This window comes from Acomys minous (genome assembly GCF_964271855.1).
Source record: "Acomys minous genome assembly, chromosome: 18".
NCBI classification, from domain to species: domain Eukaryota; kingdom Metazoa; phylum Chordata; class Mammalia; order Rodentia; family Muridae; genus Acomys; species Acomys minous.
In genome coordinates this window covers 6,024,662-6,037,450 of record NC_140501.1, presented here as the reverse complement: position 1 = coordinate 6,037,450, position 12,789 = coordinate 6,024,662, and the positions used below count along the sequence as shown (strand labels likewise).

The window sequence follows — 12,789 nt, the reverse complement described above, 5'->3', positions numbered from 1 at the left end:
GCAGTGCAAGCGCTGGCCACCTGGTGGCGCACGGCAGCAGTTCATGGAACTCTCATCCGTCATCAGGATGCTGTCCTGAGGGATGCCGTGACATTTCATACTGTTTCTTGTTAACAATTTTACAAAATACTCCCTTATGACAGCTCATCCACCAGACAGCACTAGCATTAGCACCGCAGAAAAGATGCTCGTATTTCCACATTTCATAATTCGTACATAAAATTCATTTCTTCTGTTAAAATTGTACATAGCATTAAAAGGTTTTGTTTTGTTTTGGAGACAGGGTTTCTCTGTGTAGCCTTCGCTGTCCTGAACTCAAGTTGTAGATCAGGCTGGCCTTGAACTCAGCGATCTGCCCACCTCTGCTTCCCTGAGTGTTGGGATTAAAAGTGTGTGCCACTGTATCAGGCTTGGAATAAAAGTTTTAAAGAGAAGAGAAAAAAAAAATGGCCTAAAGGTTGGACTAACATAGATGTAATATAGCCATGAATTTACATTTTTAAATGGAAGTATTGCCCTGTTTTAGTTGTTTCTATAACCATTATCAATTTTATGCCAACTATTTAAAGTGTTAGAACATTAATCTTACTGAATTTCCTTGGTTTGCTTTTGTGGATTAAAAAGGAAGCATTCTCATCTCAATATAAAATGTGCCGAATCCTGTGATTGTGAAACTTCACTGAGTTGGGTTTTTATTTCCTTTTAGTTTTTGACATTGCCTCCCAAATTCAGATGCTGTACCTGCTTCTGAGCCTGTGCATGGGGTGGACAGTAGTGAGGATGAGGAAGGCCCAGAGCAGGCCGCTGCAGTGGGACTCTACGCCTGCGTCCACAGGCGTCGCCGTCCTCATTGTTGTCACGCAGGTGAGTGGGCGCTCCGGGCGCCTGCTGACCACGGCAGAACACGGCCTGCGCGTGTCTCGTGGGTCCCGGAGGGAGCTTTGAGGTGTGGAGTGTAAGCTGCAGATGAAATAATCTCCCTGATGTGGGCGTTGGCATGTGTAGACAGTACGGGTGGGCTTAATGCTTCCTGCTGCCTTTTCAAAAAATCGTTTCCTACTTTTTCTCTTTTAAAAAATACTTTTAAAAAGATTTTAGCATTTCTTGGTGCTGGAGAGAAGGCTTGGTGGTAAAGAGCACTGGTCGCTCTTCCAGAGGACTCAGGTTCAGTTTCCAGCAGCCACTTGCAGGCTCACCGCCACCTGCAGCTCCAGTTCCAGAGCGTCAGACACCCTTTTCTGACCCTCTACAGGCAAAGACACATACAGATAAAATAAAGGATTTAAAAAAATCATGTACATTCTCATTTCTCAAAATATAGCTCTTTTAAAACTTAGATTTTAAGTTAAAGCTGTCACTGTAGTTAACACTTAACTAAGTATAATTATACTGTATATTAGTAGTTTTGTGTGAACTCATGTCCTCAAACTAACTAAATATAGTATACTGTAGTTCTCAGACTTGTAAGACAAGCACTTTCCCTAACCTCAGGAATTGTATGTTTTATGTCCCTAAAGGAAATTTCCTTTGTAGGGATAAGAAAAATAGCTCATGCAGTGAAAATGCTATAGTGGTGAGAGTTAGACAGTATATGGATGCCGGCATCTCCTGGAAGCCGAAGAACTGGGTTCTTCTTTTGAGATGGGTCTCACGTGGACCACACTAGCCTGTAATTCATAGAGATCCGCCTGCACCTCTCTAGTGCTGGGATTAAATGCATGAGCCACCATGCCTAGCTAAAGATTGGATTTAATATTGGATTTTATTTACCAAAGGGGTTTGGAAGTGACTAAGGACTCAATTTCAAAAGCTGAGCTTACATAGGAAGCCCAAAAGAATATTTGATGGTAAAAAGATGACAATGATTTGAGCATTTGGTGATTAGTGGGGACAGAGGGAACATGGGTAGCAGTGAATGGAACAGCATAAGGGAAACATGCTACACTTTTTCCTGTCATAATAAGATGGGGTGGGGAAGGCCAGCAAAAAAGTAGGGGTATGGAACAGTACCTGGGGAGCTCATACAAAATTTTAAAAATGTGTTTTCAGGCTTACAAAATGGCTTGTCTTGTAACCTCAACAACCTGAGTTCAACCCCCACTACCCACATAAAGACAGGAGGAAAGAACCCGCGCGCGCGCGCACACACACACACACACACACACACACACACACACACACTCTAATGGTAAAATAAAATATAAACCAATAGACAAAAATGTTTTCCTTTACCTAAGGAAGTTGCCAGGAAAAATGAAGTTTGCATCAACATTCTGAGTGGTGCCTTGTGTTAGAAAAGGTTCTGAGCTGTTTGAGAGTGGCCTCAGATGGAGCATGGCAGCCACGCCCACATTGCCAGGTGTCAGGAGGCAGAGCCAAGAGACTGCTGGGAGTTTGAGGCCGTGTTGTCTTCGTAGTGAGTTTCAGGCTATTCAGGGATGCACAGCCTGACTGGACAAACAAGCAGCTGAGCTTAGACGCAGTGAGGTGGAGTGGGATGGCAGGGTGGCCTAGGAGGCTGTGGTCTTCGCTCTTTCGGCCGGTGTTCACCCTTAGAGAGGATGGGCTGACTCAGGATAGCAGGAGCTGCTTGTTGTGGTCTTGTGGGTTGTTGTTGTTTTCACTGCGTGTTACTTGATAGAAATCCTCCTCAGGATTGTGAGAGCAAGGAAAAGAACTATACTATTAATCAATCAGCATTCTTTACAGTCAAAAGATAAATGTTTATACCCCCCAGGAATGTTTTTTTAACACGAAAAGGGGTGCTGACAAAAGAGCTGTAAATTGCTCTGGCTTTTTCTAATTATTCTTATTATTTACAGAGCATTTTGCTGCTTTGGGAGCAGTTTGAAGACACTAGTCACCACATCTCACATTCGCACCACAGCTTAGCTGGGATCTTGCTCATCATCTTGAGAATTTGCCTAGCACTGTCGCTGGGCTGTGGACTCTACCAGATCATCACCATGGAGAGGAGCACGCTCAAGAGAGAGTTCTACATCACGTTTGCCAAAGTACGAGCTCGGCAGGAAGTGGTTCCGATTGCGCGTTACACTCTCCTTCCTATGGAAGCTAAGCAGTCGCATGCTTTCTGGTTCCAGGCACTACTCTAAGCCCTGTGTCATCATCTTCTCACGCCTGGGGTGTGGTTAGGAAACCATACAGAACTCTGCAGCTATATTTGCCACGGAGCCCTTATAAGGCTGTTTTCCTTCATCGTGGTGTTCCTTATCCATGGTGATTTTTCTTTTTTGCTGTGGAATTTAAATTTTGTGTGTGTTAGCAGCTGTTAACTGTGTGAGCTGTTTCTCTTGGGCTTCCGCTGTTCTGTAAGGAGCATGAGGAGCTGACCTTCCACACAGAGGATGCCGCCCAAGGGCTGGCGCATGTGCTGCATGGGCCGCTGCCTCTCCTCATGCCTGAGAAGGCTAAAAGCAAATTAGATTCTTTTTATTTATTTATTTGTTTGTTTGTTTGTTTTGGTTTTTCAAGACAGGGTCTCTCTGTGTAGCCCTGGCTGTCCTGGACTCACATTGTAGACCAGGCTGGCCTCGAACTCACAGAAATTTACCTGCCTCCGCCTCCCGAGTGCTGGGATTAAAGGCGTGCGCCACCACGCATCCAGCCAGATGGAATTCTTTCCATACTGTCTAATCAAAATGCTTTAGAGTGGCATAGACTTCTTCTGAGCCCTCTCATCTCAGTTTTCATCGTTTCCTCATAGAGCCAATGCCACTAGCCCCCTGTGTTTCTCTGCTAGAGAATCTTAACTACACGCGTTCCTATATGCATTCCCCTCTCTTCCTGTGAGTGGTGACCTAGTGAACACCTGTCTCTCTATGAGTGGTAACCTACTGAACACCTGTCTCTCTATGAGTGATAACCTACTGAACACCTGTCTCTCTATGAGTGGTAACCTACTGAACACCTGTCTCTCTATGAGTGATAACCTACTGAACACCTGTCTCTCTATGAGTGATAACCTACTGAACACCTGTCTCTCTATGAGTGGTAACCTACTGAACACCTGTCTCTCTATGAGTGATAACCTACTGAACACCTGTCTCTCTATGAGTGATAACCTACTGAACACCTGTCTCTCTATGAGTGGTAACCTACTGAACACCTGTCTCTCTATGAGTGATAACCTACTGAACACCTGTCTCTCTATGAGTGATAACCTACTGAACACCTGTCTCTCTATGAGTGATAACCTACTGAACACCTGTCTCTCTATGAGTGATAACCTACTGAACACCTGTCTTTCTATGAGTGATAACCTACTGAACACCTGTCTCTCTATGAGTGATAACCTACTGAACACCTGTCTCTCTATGAGTGGTAACCTACTGAACACCTTTCTTTCCATGAGTGGTAACCTACTGAACACCTGTCTCTCTATGAGTGGTAACCTACTGAACACCCATCTTCCCATGAGTGATAACCTACTGAACACCTGTCTTTCCATGAGTGATAACCTACTGAACACCTGTCTTTCCATGAGTGATAACCTACTGAACACCTGTCTTTCCATGAGTGATAACCTACTGAACACCTGTCTTTCCATGAGTGATAACCTACTGAACACCCGCCTTCCTATGAGTGGTAACCTACTGAACACCCATCTTTCCATGAGTGATAACCTACTGAACACCCATCTTTCCATGAGTGATAACCTACTGAACACCTGTCTTTCCATGAGTGATAACCTACTGAACACCTGTCTTTCCATGAGTGATAACCTACTGAACACCTGTCTCTCTATGAGTGATAACTTACTGAACACCTGTCTTTTTATGAGTGGTAACCTACTGAACACCTGTCTTTCCATGGGTGATAACCTACTGAACACCCATCTTTCCATGAGTGATAACCTACTGAACACCTGTCTTTCTATGAGTGATAACCTACTGAACACCTGTCTTTTTATGAGTGGTAACCTACTGAACACCTGTCTTTCCATGAGTGATAACCTACTGAACACCCGCCTTTCTATGAGTGGTAACCTACTGAACACCCGCCTTTCTTGTGCCTCAATCTTGAAAGTGCCCCAAACAGTATAAACTTGTTTCAAATTTAATTTTGAAAAGAGATGTGTTGCCACACTTTATAGGAAAATAGAGAAAAGGTTTGAAAAGCACAGTGTAAAGTTGCCCGTCTTACCTGCCTGTGGGCCTCGTCTGTAATGCCCCTAAGTAACCACTAGGAATCAGTCTTGGGTATTTTTATTAAATTTATTTCAGTATGGACATGTAAATATGACTTTGTGATTTCATTTCTTTTTGCAGAAATAGTATACACTTGTATCTTTTCTTACTTACTAATCTGCTTCCTATGTCTCAGCATCCGTAGCATATCTATGTAACAGATTTACAAATATAATGTTTTAAATACTCTAAAAAAATAACAGTTTAGTTAAAGAAAAGTATTAATGTCATAGCAAAAATAATTTTTTTTCCACATTTTATTTCAAGTATATTCAAAGTGCAGTTGAGGCCAGTCAGGGCCTAAGAGAGAACATTAAGATTTTATTTTTATTTTATGAATATGTGTATTTTGCCATAGTATGTATATATATAAACACATCAGATCCCCTTGAATAGAGGTAAAGAAAGTTGTGAGCTGCCATACGAGTGCTGGGAACTAAATATGGGTCCTCTGCAGAATAGCAAATGTTCTTAACCACTGAGCTATCTCTGCATTGTAGGCCGTAAGTCTATTAGTAACTTGGTTGTTTGATTTTTGCTTCAGGGTCTCTCTAGCCCAGGGTACCCTCAGACTCTACGGGTTCCCTAAAGCCTCAGAGATGATGGATGCCACCGTGACTTCTAGGTTTTTGGGTTCTTACTTAATCTGGTGCATTCTAAAAGTAAAGACAGCAGTTCTTACTTTGTTTTGTTTGTTTGTTTTAGGGCTGCATCTTGTGGTTCTTATGCCAGCCAGTGCTCGCCTGCATTGCTGTCGTTTTTAATGACTACCAAAGAGATAAGGTAAGTAATGTTTCTGATGAGAGAGTTTTTAAGTATTTAAAACATGTTAAAGTAGGAGATGCCTACTTAGCAATTCAGAAGTTTCTGAGTTCTTTAAACTTTTCAAAAGAGAATATTAAAACTGGTGAGTACATAATGGAAATTATAAACATTGAAAAAAGAACTTAAAACTTATTTCATAAACAGAATGGTAGAAATAGGCCTTTTGTTGGCAGGATCAGACTGCATAGCCCTGGACTTCAACCTGGAATTGATCCTCCGGCCTCTGTCTTCCCAGTGCTGGGATTACCAGCACATGCTATGCACACCCTAGACATAGCTCTTAGGGGTCCTAACCTAGTTCAGAATCATTTAAAAATATTTATGAATTAAATTGGAGAATATGTAATGCATTAAAAAAAAGAAATGATTAAAATTGTTTACTGTGCTGGTGACAGCAAAGACAGATCAATCCCACTGCATTAACAGACTGCAGAGCGGGTGTGCTGACGTGGTTGTGTCTGTATATACCCACCTTCCCACATCAACAAATGACTCCCACAGTTCACTCTGCCGTAGTGCAGGTAGGAGCATGGCCTACAGAAGTGGCTATGACTTGAGGCTTTTGCAAGGGCATCTGAGTGCCCTCGCTGTCTGGGTAGGGGCAAGTTTTACTGCTATTATGAAGTTAGCCAGACACCTGACACTTCTTGTTCCCAAATCTGTAACGTGAAAACCTTGGGAGACAAGGTTCTGTTCTGTCGTGCTTTGGCATCTAGAACTAAATGTCAACAGAGTTTTGCCCTTGGCCCATCATGGTCCTGAGGCTGGTTTGTACTTTGTGTGAGATATGTTTGGTGAATGCATCCATGGTGAAGGCGAAGGACGGTGGATGGGGAGAGAGCACAGAGGTGGCTGCACAGTAGATGACTCACTCCCCCATGTCTGTTTGCACTGCAACATCCTTTCTTGTCTTCCAGGTCATTACAATGGGTGTTATCCTTTGCCAGTCTCTTTCCATGGTTATTCTGTACAGACTCTTCCTGTCCCACAGTCTGTACTGGGAAGTTTCGTCACTTTCCTCAGTAACACTACCACTGACTATTTCATCTGGACACAAGAGTCGGCCTCATTTCTGATACTTGATTTTTGTTGAAAGAAGAAGTGAATTGGATAAGTGCAATAAGGATCCAAATGCGGTGACTTCTTTTCATGCCTTTGCTGTGAAAAACTGAACAGTGAAAGCAGAGCATGTTATTTATATAACTGCATTTCAGCAGTGCCAAAACTCAAAATGCTAATAAATGTTCTGGAGTGTACTCAAACAATAAATTTTTAAAAAGAATGTTGTTTCAAGTTGACTGAAGAAATTTCCATATGGAAATAAATGTGAAAAAGACATAATGTGAAACTATGAAATGGATGATACGTGGGTCAGGTGTTCATACTCCCAAGGCATCAGCAGCAGCAAACTTGGGGCTCCTGAGTTCCACCAGTCCAGTTATGAGGTCAGTGCCATGTGCTCATCTTAAAACTTCTTCTTATACTTCAGAGAATGTGCACTTCCTCTTACAGCTTAGAGGACTTGAAAATGAAATTACGTCAGGAAGTAAATAGAAACTGTGTTAACAGTTAGGTGAGTTGGCTTTTGTTTATTCATGGGTGGAGTTATTCTGAAGTTTCTTCTTGTATTGTTGGCCCTACTTGGGGTTCTGCCTGATTAGGAAAGGACTGTGATAAATGTGGGAAACTGCAGATCCATTACATTGGTCGTGAGGACAGACAGGGCTTTAAGCTGAGCACGAGGGTGAAGGGACAAGCAGGTCTTTGTGTTTAAAAAGCAAGAAGGAAGGAGTAGTGTGTGATATGGCACTAAAGTTTTAATCCTGAGGTAATTCATTTCTCTTACGTGGAATCCTCAATCATAATTAAGCTGTATACACAGATTAAATTAACAGAAGCAGTTCACATAAATATTGGTTTCAGTCATCAACTACCCACGAGTTCCTGCCCAAGGGTACTTAATCAGGATTAAATTTTCTATGAATAATTGAAAAACAAAATACTCACTAGATTTGTTATAATCCATTTTGGCACTGGATTGTGAGTAGTTGCCATCTTGAATCTTTTGTAATAAAGCTGTGTGTGTGTGTGTGTTACTCCCAAATTAAGTGTGTGTGTGTGTGTGTGTGTGTTACTCCCAAATTAAGTGTGTGTGTGTGTGTGTGTGTGACTCCCAAATTAAGTGTGTGTGTGTGTGTGTGTGAGACTCCCAAATTAAGTGTGTGTGTGTGTGTGTGTGTTACTCCCAAATTAAGTGTGTGTGTGTGTGTGTGTGTGTGTGTGTGTGCGCGCGCGCGCCTTGCCCCCAAATTAAGTGTGCTAGTTTTCTAGAAAGTTCCTGATTGAAGAGCTGCTAGGTGGCTGTCAGCACTTGCTGTGTAAAATGAGAACCCTGGTTAGTAGGCACTGGTTGGCAATGACTCTGTTGGTATTTGTCAGTTGTTTGGACCTTTTTATTTACCCTTGGCTAGTTTTAAATATCTTTATGTACTTACCATGGTTTTAAGCAGGAAATGGTATGATATCCTGGTAGTTGAGCTTTTTAATGAAAGAGGTCAGGTAGTTTAGCACAATTGAAAAGATCTGTGGCTTTGGCTTTGTCCTTTCTTTGAATGTAATCTCACCGAAAGTGAAAGTGCCCCGCTCCATGCTAAAGGCAGAATGTGGTTTAGCTACCAAGATGGCAAAGTAATGCGTTCCAAGCCATGATTAAAGCTTTTCCCTCATGTCCTTCAGTAAGTGAGAGCTGCAGGCTAATACTAAAAAAGCGTGATGTATAGTTTAGGTTTATAGGACCTACTCAGACCTCATAACCTTTTTCTTTCACACCATAAACTATGAACTGGATCACTGGGTAGAGGGTGGTCTGTGTTCTCATAGTCAGAGCGCAGTGAGCACAGTAGCAGGGCACAGCGTGTGGACCACTGTGCTTCCATTTGCAAAGCTTTTAACAGGATTTTTGGGCTTTTTGAAAAATATATGCGGCTGCTTATCATTTGTATTTTACTGTTAAGAGCTATTACTAAGTCAAGAAAAACAGCTGTGATCAGAACTGTCCTTGCCTAACAGATCCAAGGAGAAACATTTTGTGTCATATGGGCACCAGGTCTCCTAAGTCCAGAGGGATGAGCATCCGAGCCTTATTTCCTCCCATCAGACAATGTCTTCCAAGTTTTCTTTTCCTTTAAAAAAGGGAATCTGGACACCCACATCTTGTTAAGAAGTACTTGTTTTCTTTCTTTTTCTTTTTCTTCCTTTTTTTTTTTTTTTTTGATTTTTCAAGACAGGGTTTCTCTGGTAGCCTTGGCCATCCTGGACTCACTTTGTAGGCCAGGCTGGCCTCGAACTCACAGCGATCCGCCTGCTTCTGCCTCCCGAGTGCTGGGATTAAAGGCATGCGCCACCACGCCCGGCTTGTTTTCTTTCTTAAAGAAAACATGAAGATGTTTGATTTTGTTGGCATGCGTAACATAAATGCCTATTGTAAGCAGACATTCTAACTCAGTGTGACTAAAGCAAACACTCACTTAACTGAGTAGGAATAAATACATGTTCCTCTGAAGCTCACCAGACATTTTGTTTGCGTTCATGATTTTTAAAACAGTTTATTAGGTGTATATGTTTTTATTTTCATGTGTGTGCATGTACTCGTGTGCCGATACCTGTGTAGGCCAGAAGAGGGAGTCTCATCCACTGGAGCTGGAGTCACAGGCAGTTGCGAGCACAAATCCCAGTCGTGTGGAGAGCAGCCAGCCATCTTCCCAGCCCTCCTGGGTGCTTTTAGTGGGAATGGATGAATGTTTGTAGTTAGCTTTGGCTGACAGTTCAGGATTGGACCTGCAATTGTGCCAAAATCTAAAGTGAGCTTCAATAGTGATGAAAGCCTAGTACCCGTTAGTAACTGAACCTGGCTTACAGCCAGCCAGAAGCGTTTGCTTCCAGGGAACTGTCCACAGCCCCAAGTAAGGGAAGCCGCGTCAGATGAAAATAGAGGACAAGGCTGCAGCCAGCACGAGTGAGGCTGGGCCCTGGATGAAGGAACCCCTCTGACTTGTTCCCCTTAGAGGAGTGCACTCTCAGCAGAACCCCTCAGACTGCGGCCATCCTTCAAGCTTTCTTACACCGCATGTCCGTGGAGTCAGATCTTAGAGGACTTTGGTTTTGATTTGAGCTGATAGGATTGTTACAAGCAGCCACCAGTTGGAGACCTGATGAAAAGAGATTCTGCCATCTTTAAACCCAACATGGACTTATGAATTGCAACTAACCCGTTTGCCTTTTCCTGGGATGTCGGGCAACTAGCATGGGTGCCCTGCAGCTTCTGTCCTGTGGTCCTCTGAGCATCCTTCCACTCCCACAACTGGAGCTGTCGCCACAGCTCTGTGAGCATGGTGCATGGCGTGCCCTGGAGTGCCAGGACACGCGGAGATGTGGGAAGAAGCTGGCCTGCCCTGCAGCCGTTCCCAGCGCAGCCAAAACCATCCCAAAAGGGACATAGGATGGTGGACACACAGGAAGCCTTCATGTTAACCACACATCAGATCTGCTTTAGGTTTTTGGAAGTTTAGAATTAGTTCAAAATAAGTGTGTGTGAGTGTGTGTGCATTTAATAGGCTCCTGCTGGAATAAAGCTCAACTGTGAACCAGTTCACTGGCATGCATGAAGCTCTAGGTTCAGCCCCAGTACCATAGAGACAAGTGGCTCCGCTGCCTGCTCAGACTGCAGACGGACACGTCATTTCATCTAGTGGAGCCCTGACTTCCCTGGACTGATGGCTCGCTCTATCTTGTTCTTTCTCCCATTAGAGTATAATTGTAAGCGCGTTTGCCTGTTGTCTCTGTTGTACCCGGAGCGCTCCATAGTGCACCATACATAGTTAGAGACATATCTTTCTTTGTTGTTATGCTTTTGAGACAGAATCTTGTTCTCTTAGCTCAGGCTAGGCTCTGCATAGCCCAGGCTGGCCTGGGAATCATGGCAATTCTGCCTCCACCTCCAAAGTGCCAGGATAACAGGATTAGCCACCCCACCTAGCTGGCAGATGCAGTTTTGAGGCCAGTGAAACAGCTCAGCAGGTGAAAGTGCTTTGCTGCTGACAGTCTGACACTGGTCCTGAGGACCCACCTAGAGGTGGCTCCGACAGGCTGCCCTGCGACCTCCACATCATATACACAAGCACACAGTATAAATTATGTTTGTGTGTGAGTGGGTGGAAGAAATTCTGAAAATGATTGTTTAGTAATATTGCATTAAGGCAGCACACTGTTCACTTGGCTTCAGCAGCGCCTGTCTTGACTTTTGCTCATCTACGGGAGCCTTCCAGGTGTGTCCAGTCTTTACTCAGGAGTTACGAGAAGAGTCTTCCAGTTGTCACAGCAGTTCCCCTGTCATGGGATACTTTGTGGACTAAATGACCATTGGAAGGAGCTGATAGAAAGCAGGAAACTAAAAATAATAACATCTTAGCAGCTCAGGGTCATTTAGAGTAGTGAAAACATTCCTGCCTCCTAATGTAGTCAGCTCCGTTCAGGGTAACCCAGTCAAGTGCCCTTCCTGTAATCAAGAACAGATTAACACTATAAATTGTGTTTAGGAGTCTCAGACAGATGTGAAAATACCTTTTTTTCTTTAATAGGTAGTATATGCATTTTTTTTCCCCACAAAAATCAGAAACAGCTTTAAAAGGGGATTGAGGTCTAAAATGGGAGCTTTCCAGCTACTCAATTTTCTTTTGTGAGTTCCACCTTATTACCTTGAACTTTTCTTGCTTGTATTTCCAGAAATGGCTCCATGCATGAATAAACATAACATATGTATTTAAAGCACATTGTAACATATCACCTGTTTATATGCCTAGAAGTGTGCACTCCATTGTATGGGTTTACAGTTAACCTGTTTAACCCATTTTTATTGGTTTGAACGTTGTTGGTTTTTGGTCTTTTGCTAATATAGACAAGGCTGAAATTAAGGCTATGGAATCAAGAGTTCACCTACTCCCACCTTCCAGGATACCCCCCTCTAAATGACTGAACAGTGCTTGACTTATGGTGGGGCCTGATGATGACCCACAATGGGCATTGCCTACACCAGAAAGGTCAACATCAGATTAGAGGGTGGAGGGCCAGTCATAATTGAAAGAACGGGAAAGCTTTCCATTAGGTTTGTTTTTAGTGGCTTTTTATTGGTAAGTTTTGTTCTGTTATAACTTCAGACATATACACAGCGTAGTTTGCTCCCTCCACCCTCTGCCATGTTGTTTTTACCGTCACCACCTTCCCCTGTTCCTCCTCATCCTCCCTATTTGTTAGTTTTGTTTCTGTTAGGTTTCCTTGTGGTTTGATCTGTGCTGTCGATGTGACCCTCAGTTTGGATCTGTCATTGCCTGGTGGGCTCCCAGATGGATACACAGTTGGATGACTGCTGGGGGTCTGGGTCCCCTGTCAGTGTCCTGTTTACAAAATGAGACTTCACAGCCGTCATCTTCATCCTGCAGCTCTTACATTCTTTTAATCTCTCTTCTGCAGTGTTTCTTTCCTGCCTAAGGGGGTGATATTAATGTCTTGTCTGTGGCTGGCCTCATCTAGGCTGTGGTACCCTTTATTCTCAGCATTGTGTGCAGCCATGGCTCTACATTTCTCTCTGTTCACTGCAACGAGAAGGCTCTCTTTAAGGCTTATAGTAGCCTTTGTGGTCTGTGGATGCAGCTATTTAGGCGTGTGCTTTGATGCTATGTCAGTTCAGCTAATCAGCCATCTT

General features: G+C 43.3%; 1 protein-coding gene and 1 long non-coding RNA gene across 3 annotated transcripts in view; one reads left to right on the top strand and one right to left on the bottom strand.

Annotated features, from left to right (window-relative positions):
• GPR180 (G protein-coupled receptor 180) overlaps positions 1-7,314 on the top strand; it is a 28,816-nt gene extending 21,502 nt beyond the window's left edge. For both annotated transcript variants that reach the window (XM_084767436.1, XM_084767435.1), the window contains 4 exons: positions 707-864; positions 2,823-3,014; positions 5,913-5,990; positions 6,950-7,314. In XM_084767436.1, the coding sequence (XP_084623562.1) occupies positions 707-864; positions 2,823-3,014; positions 5,913-5,990; positions 6,950-7,108 (587 nt within the window). In that variant the 3' untranslated portion in view covers positions 7,109-7,314. The remainder of the gene's footprint in view (positions 1-706; positions 865-2,822; positions 3,015-5,912; positions 5,991-6,949) is intronic.
• A 1,544-nt stretch (positions 7,315-8,858) lies between these two features.
• Positions 8,859-12,574, bottom strand: LOC311588868. Its single transcript, XR_014776348.1, has 2 exons — positions 9,470-12,574; positions 8,859-9,282 (listed from the first exon to the last, which is right to left on the bottom strand). It is a non-coding gene; the product is annotated as an uncharacterized lncRNA (long non-coding RNA).
• Positions 12,575-12,789: the final 215 nt, after the last annotated feature.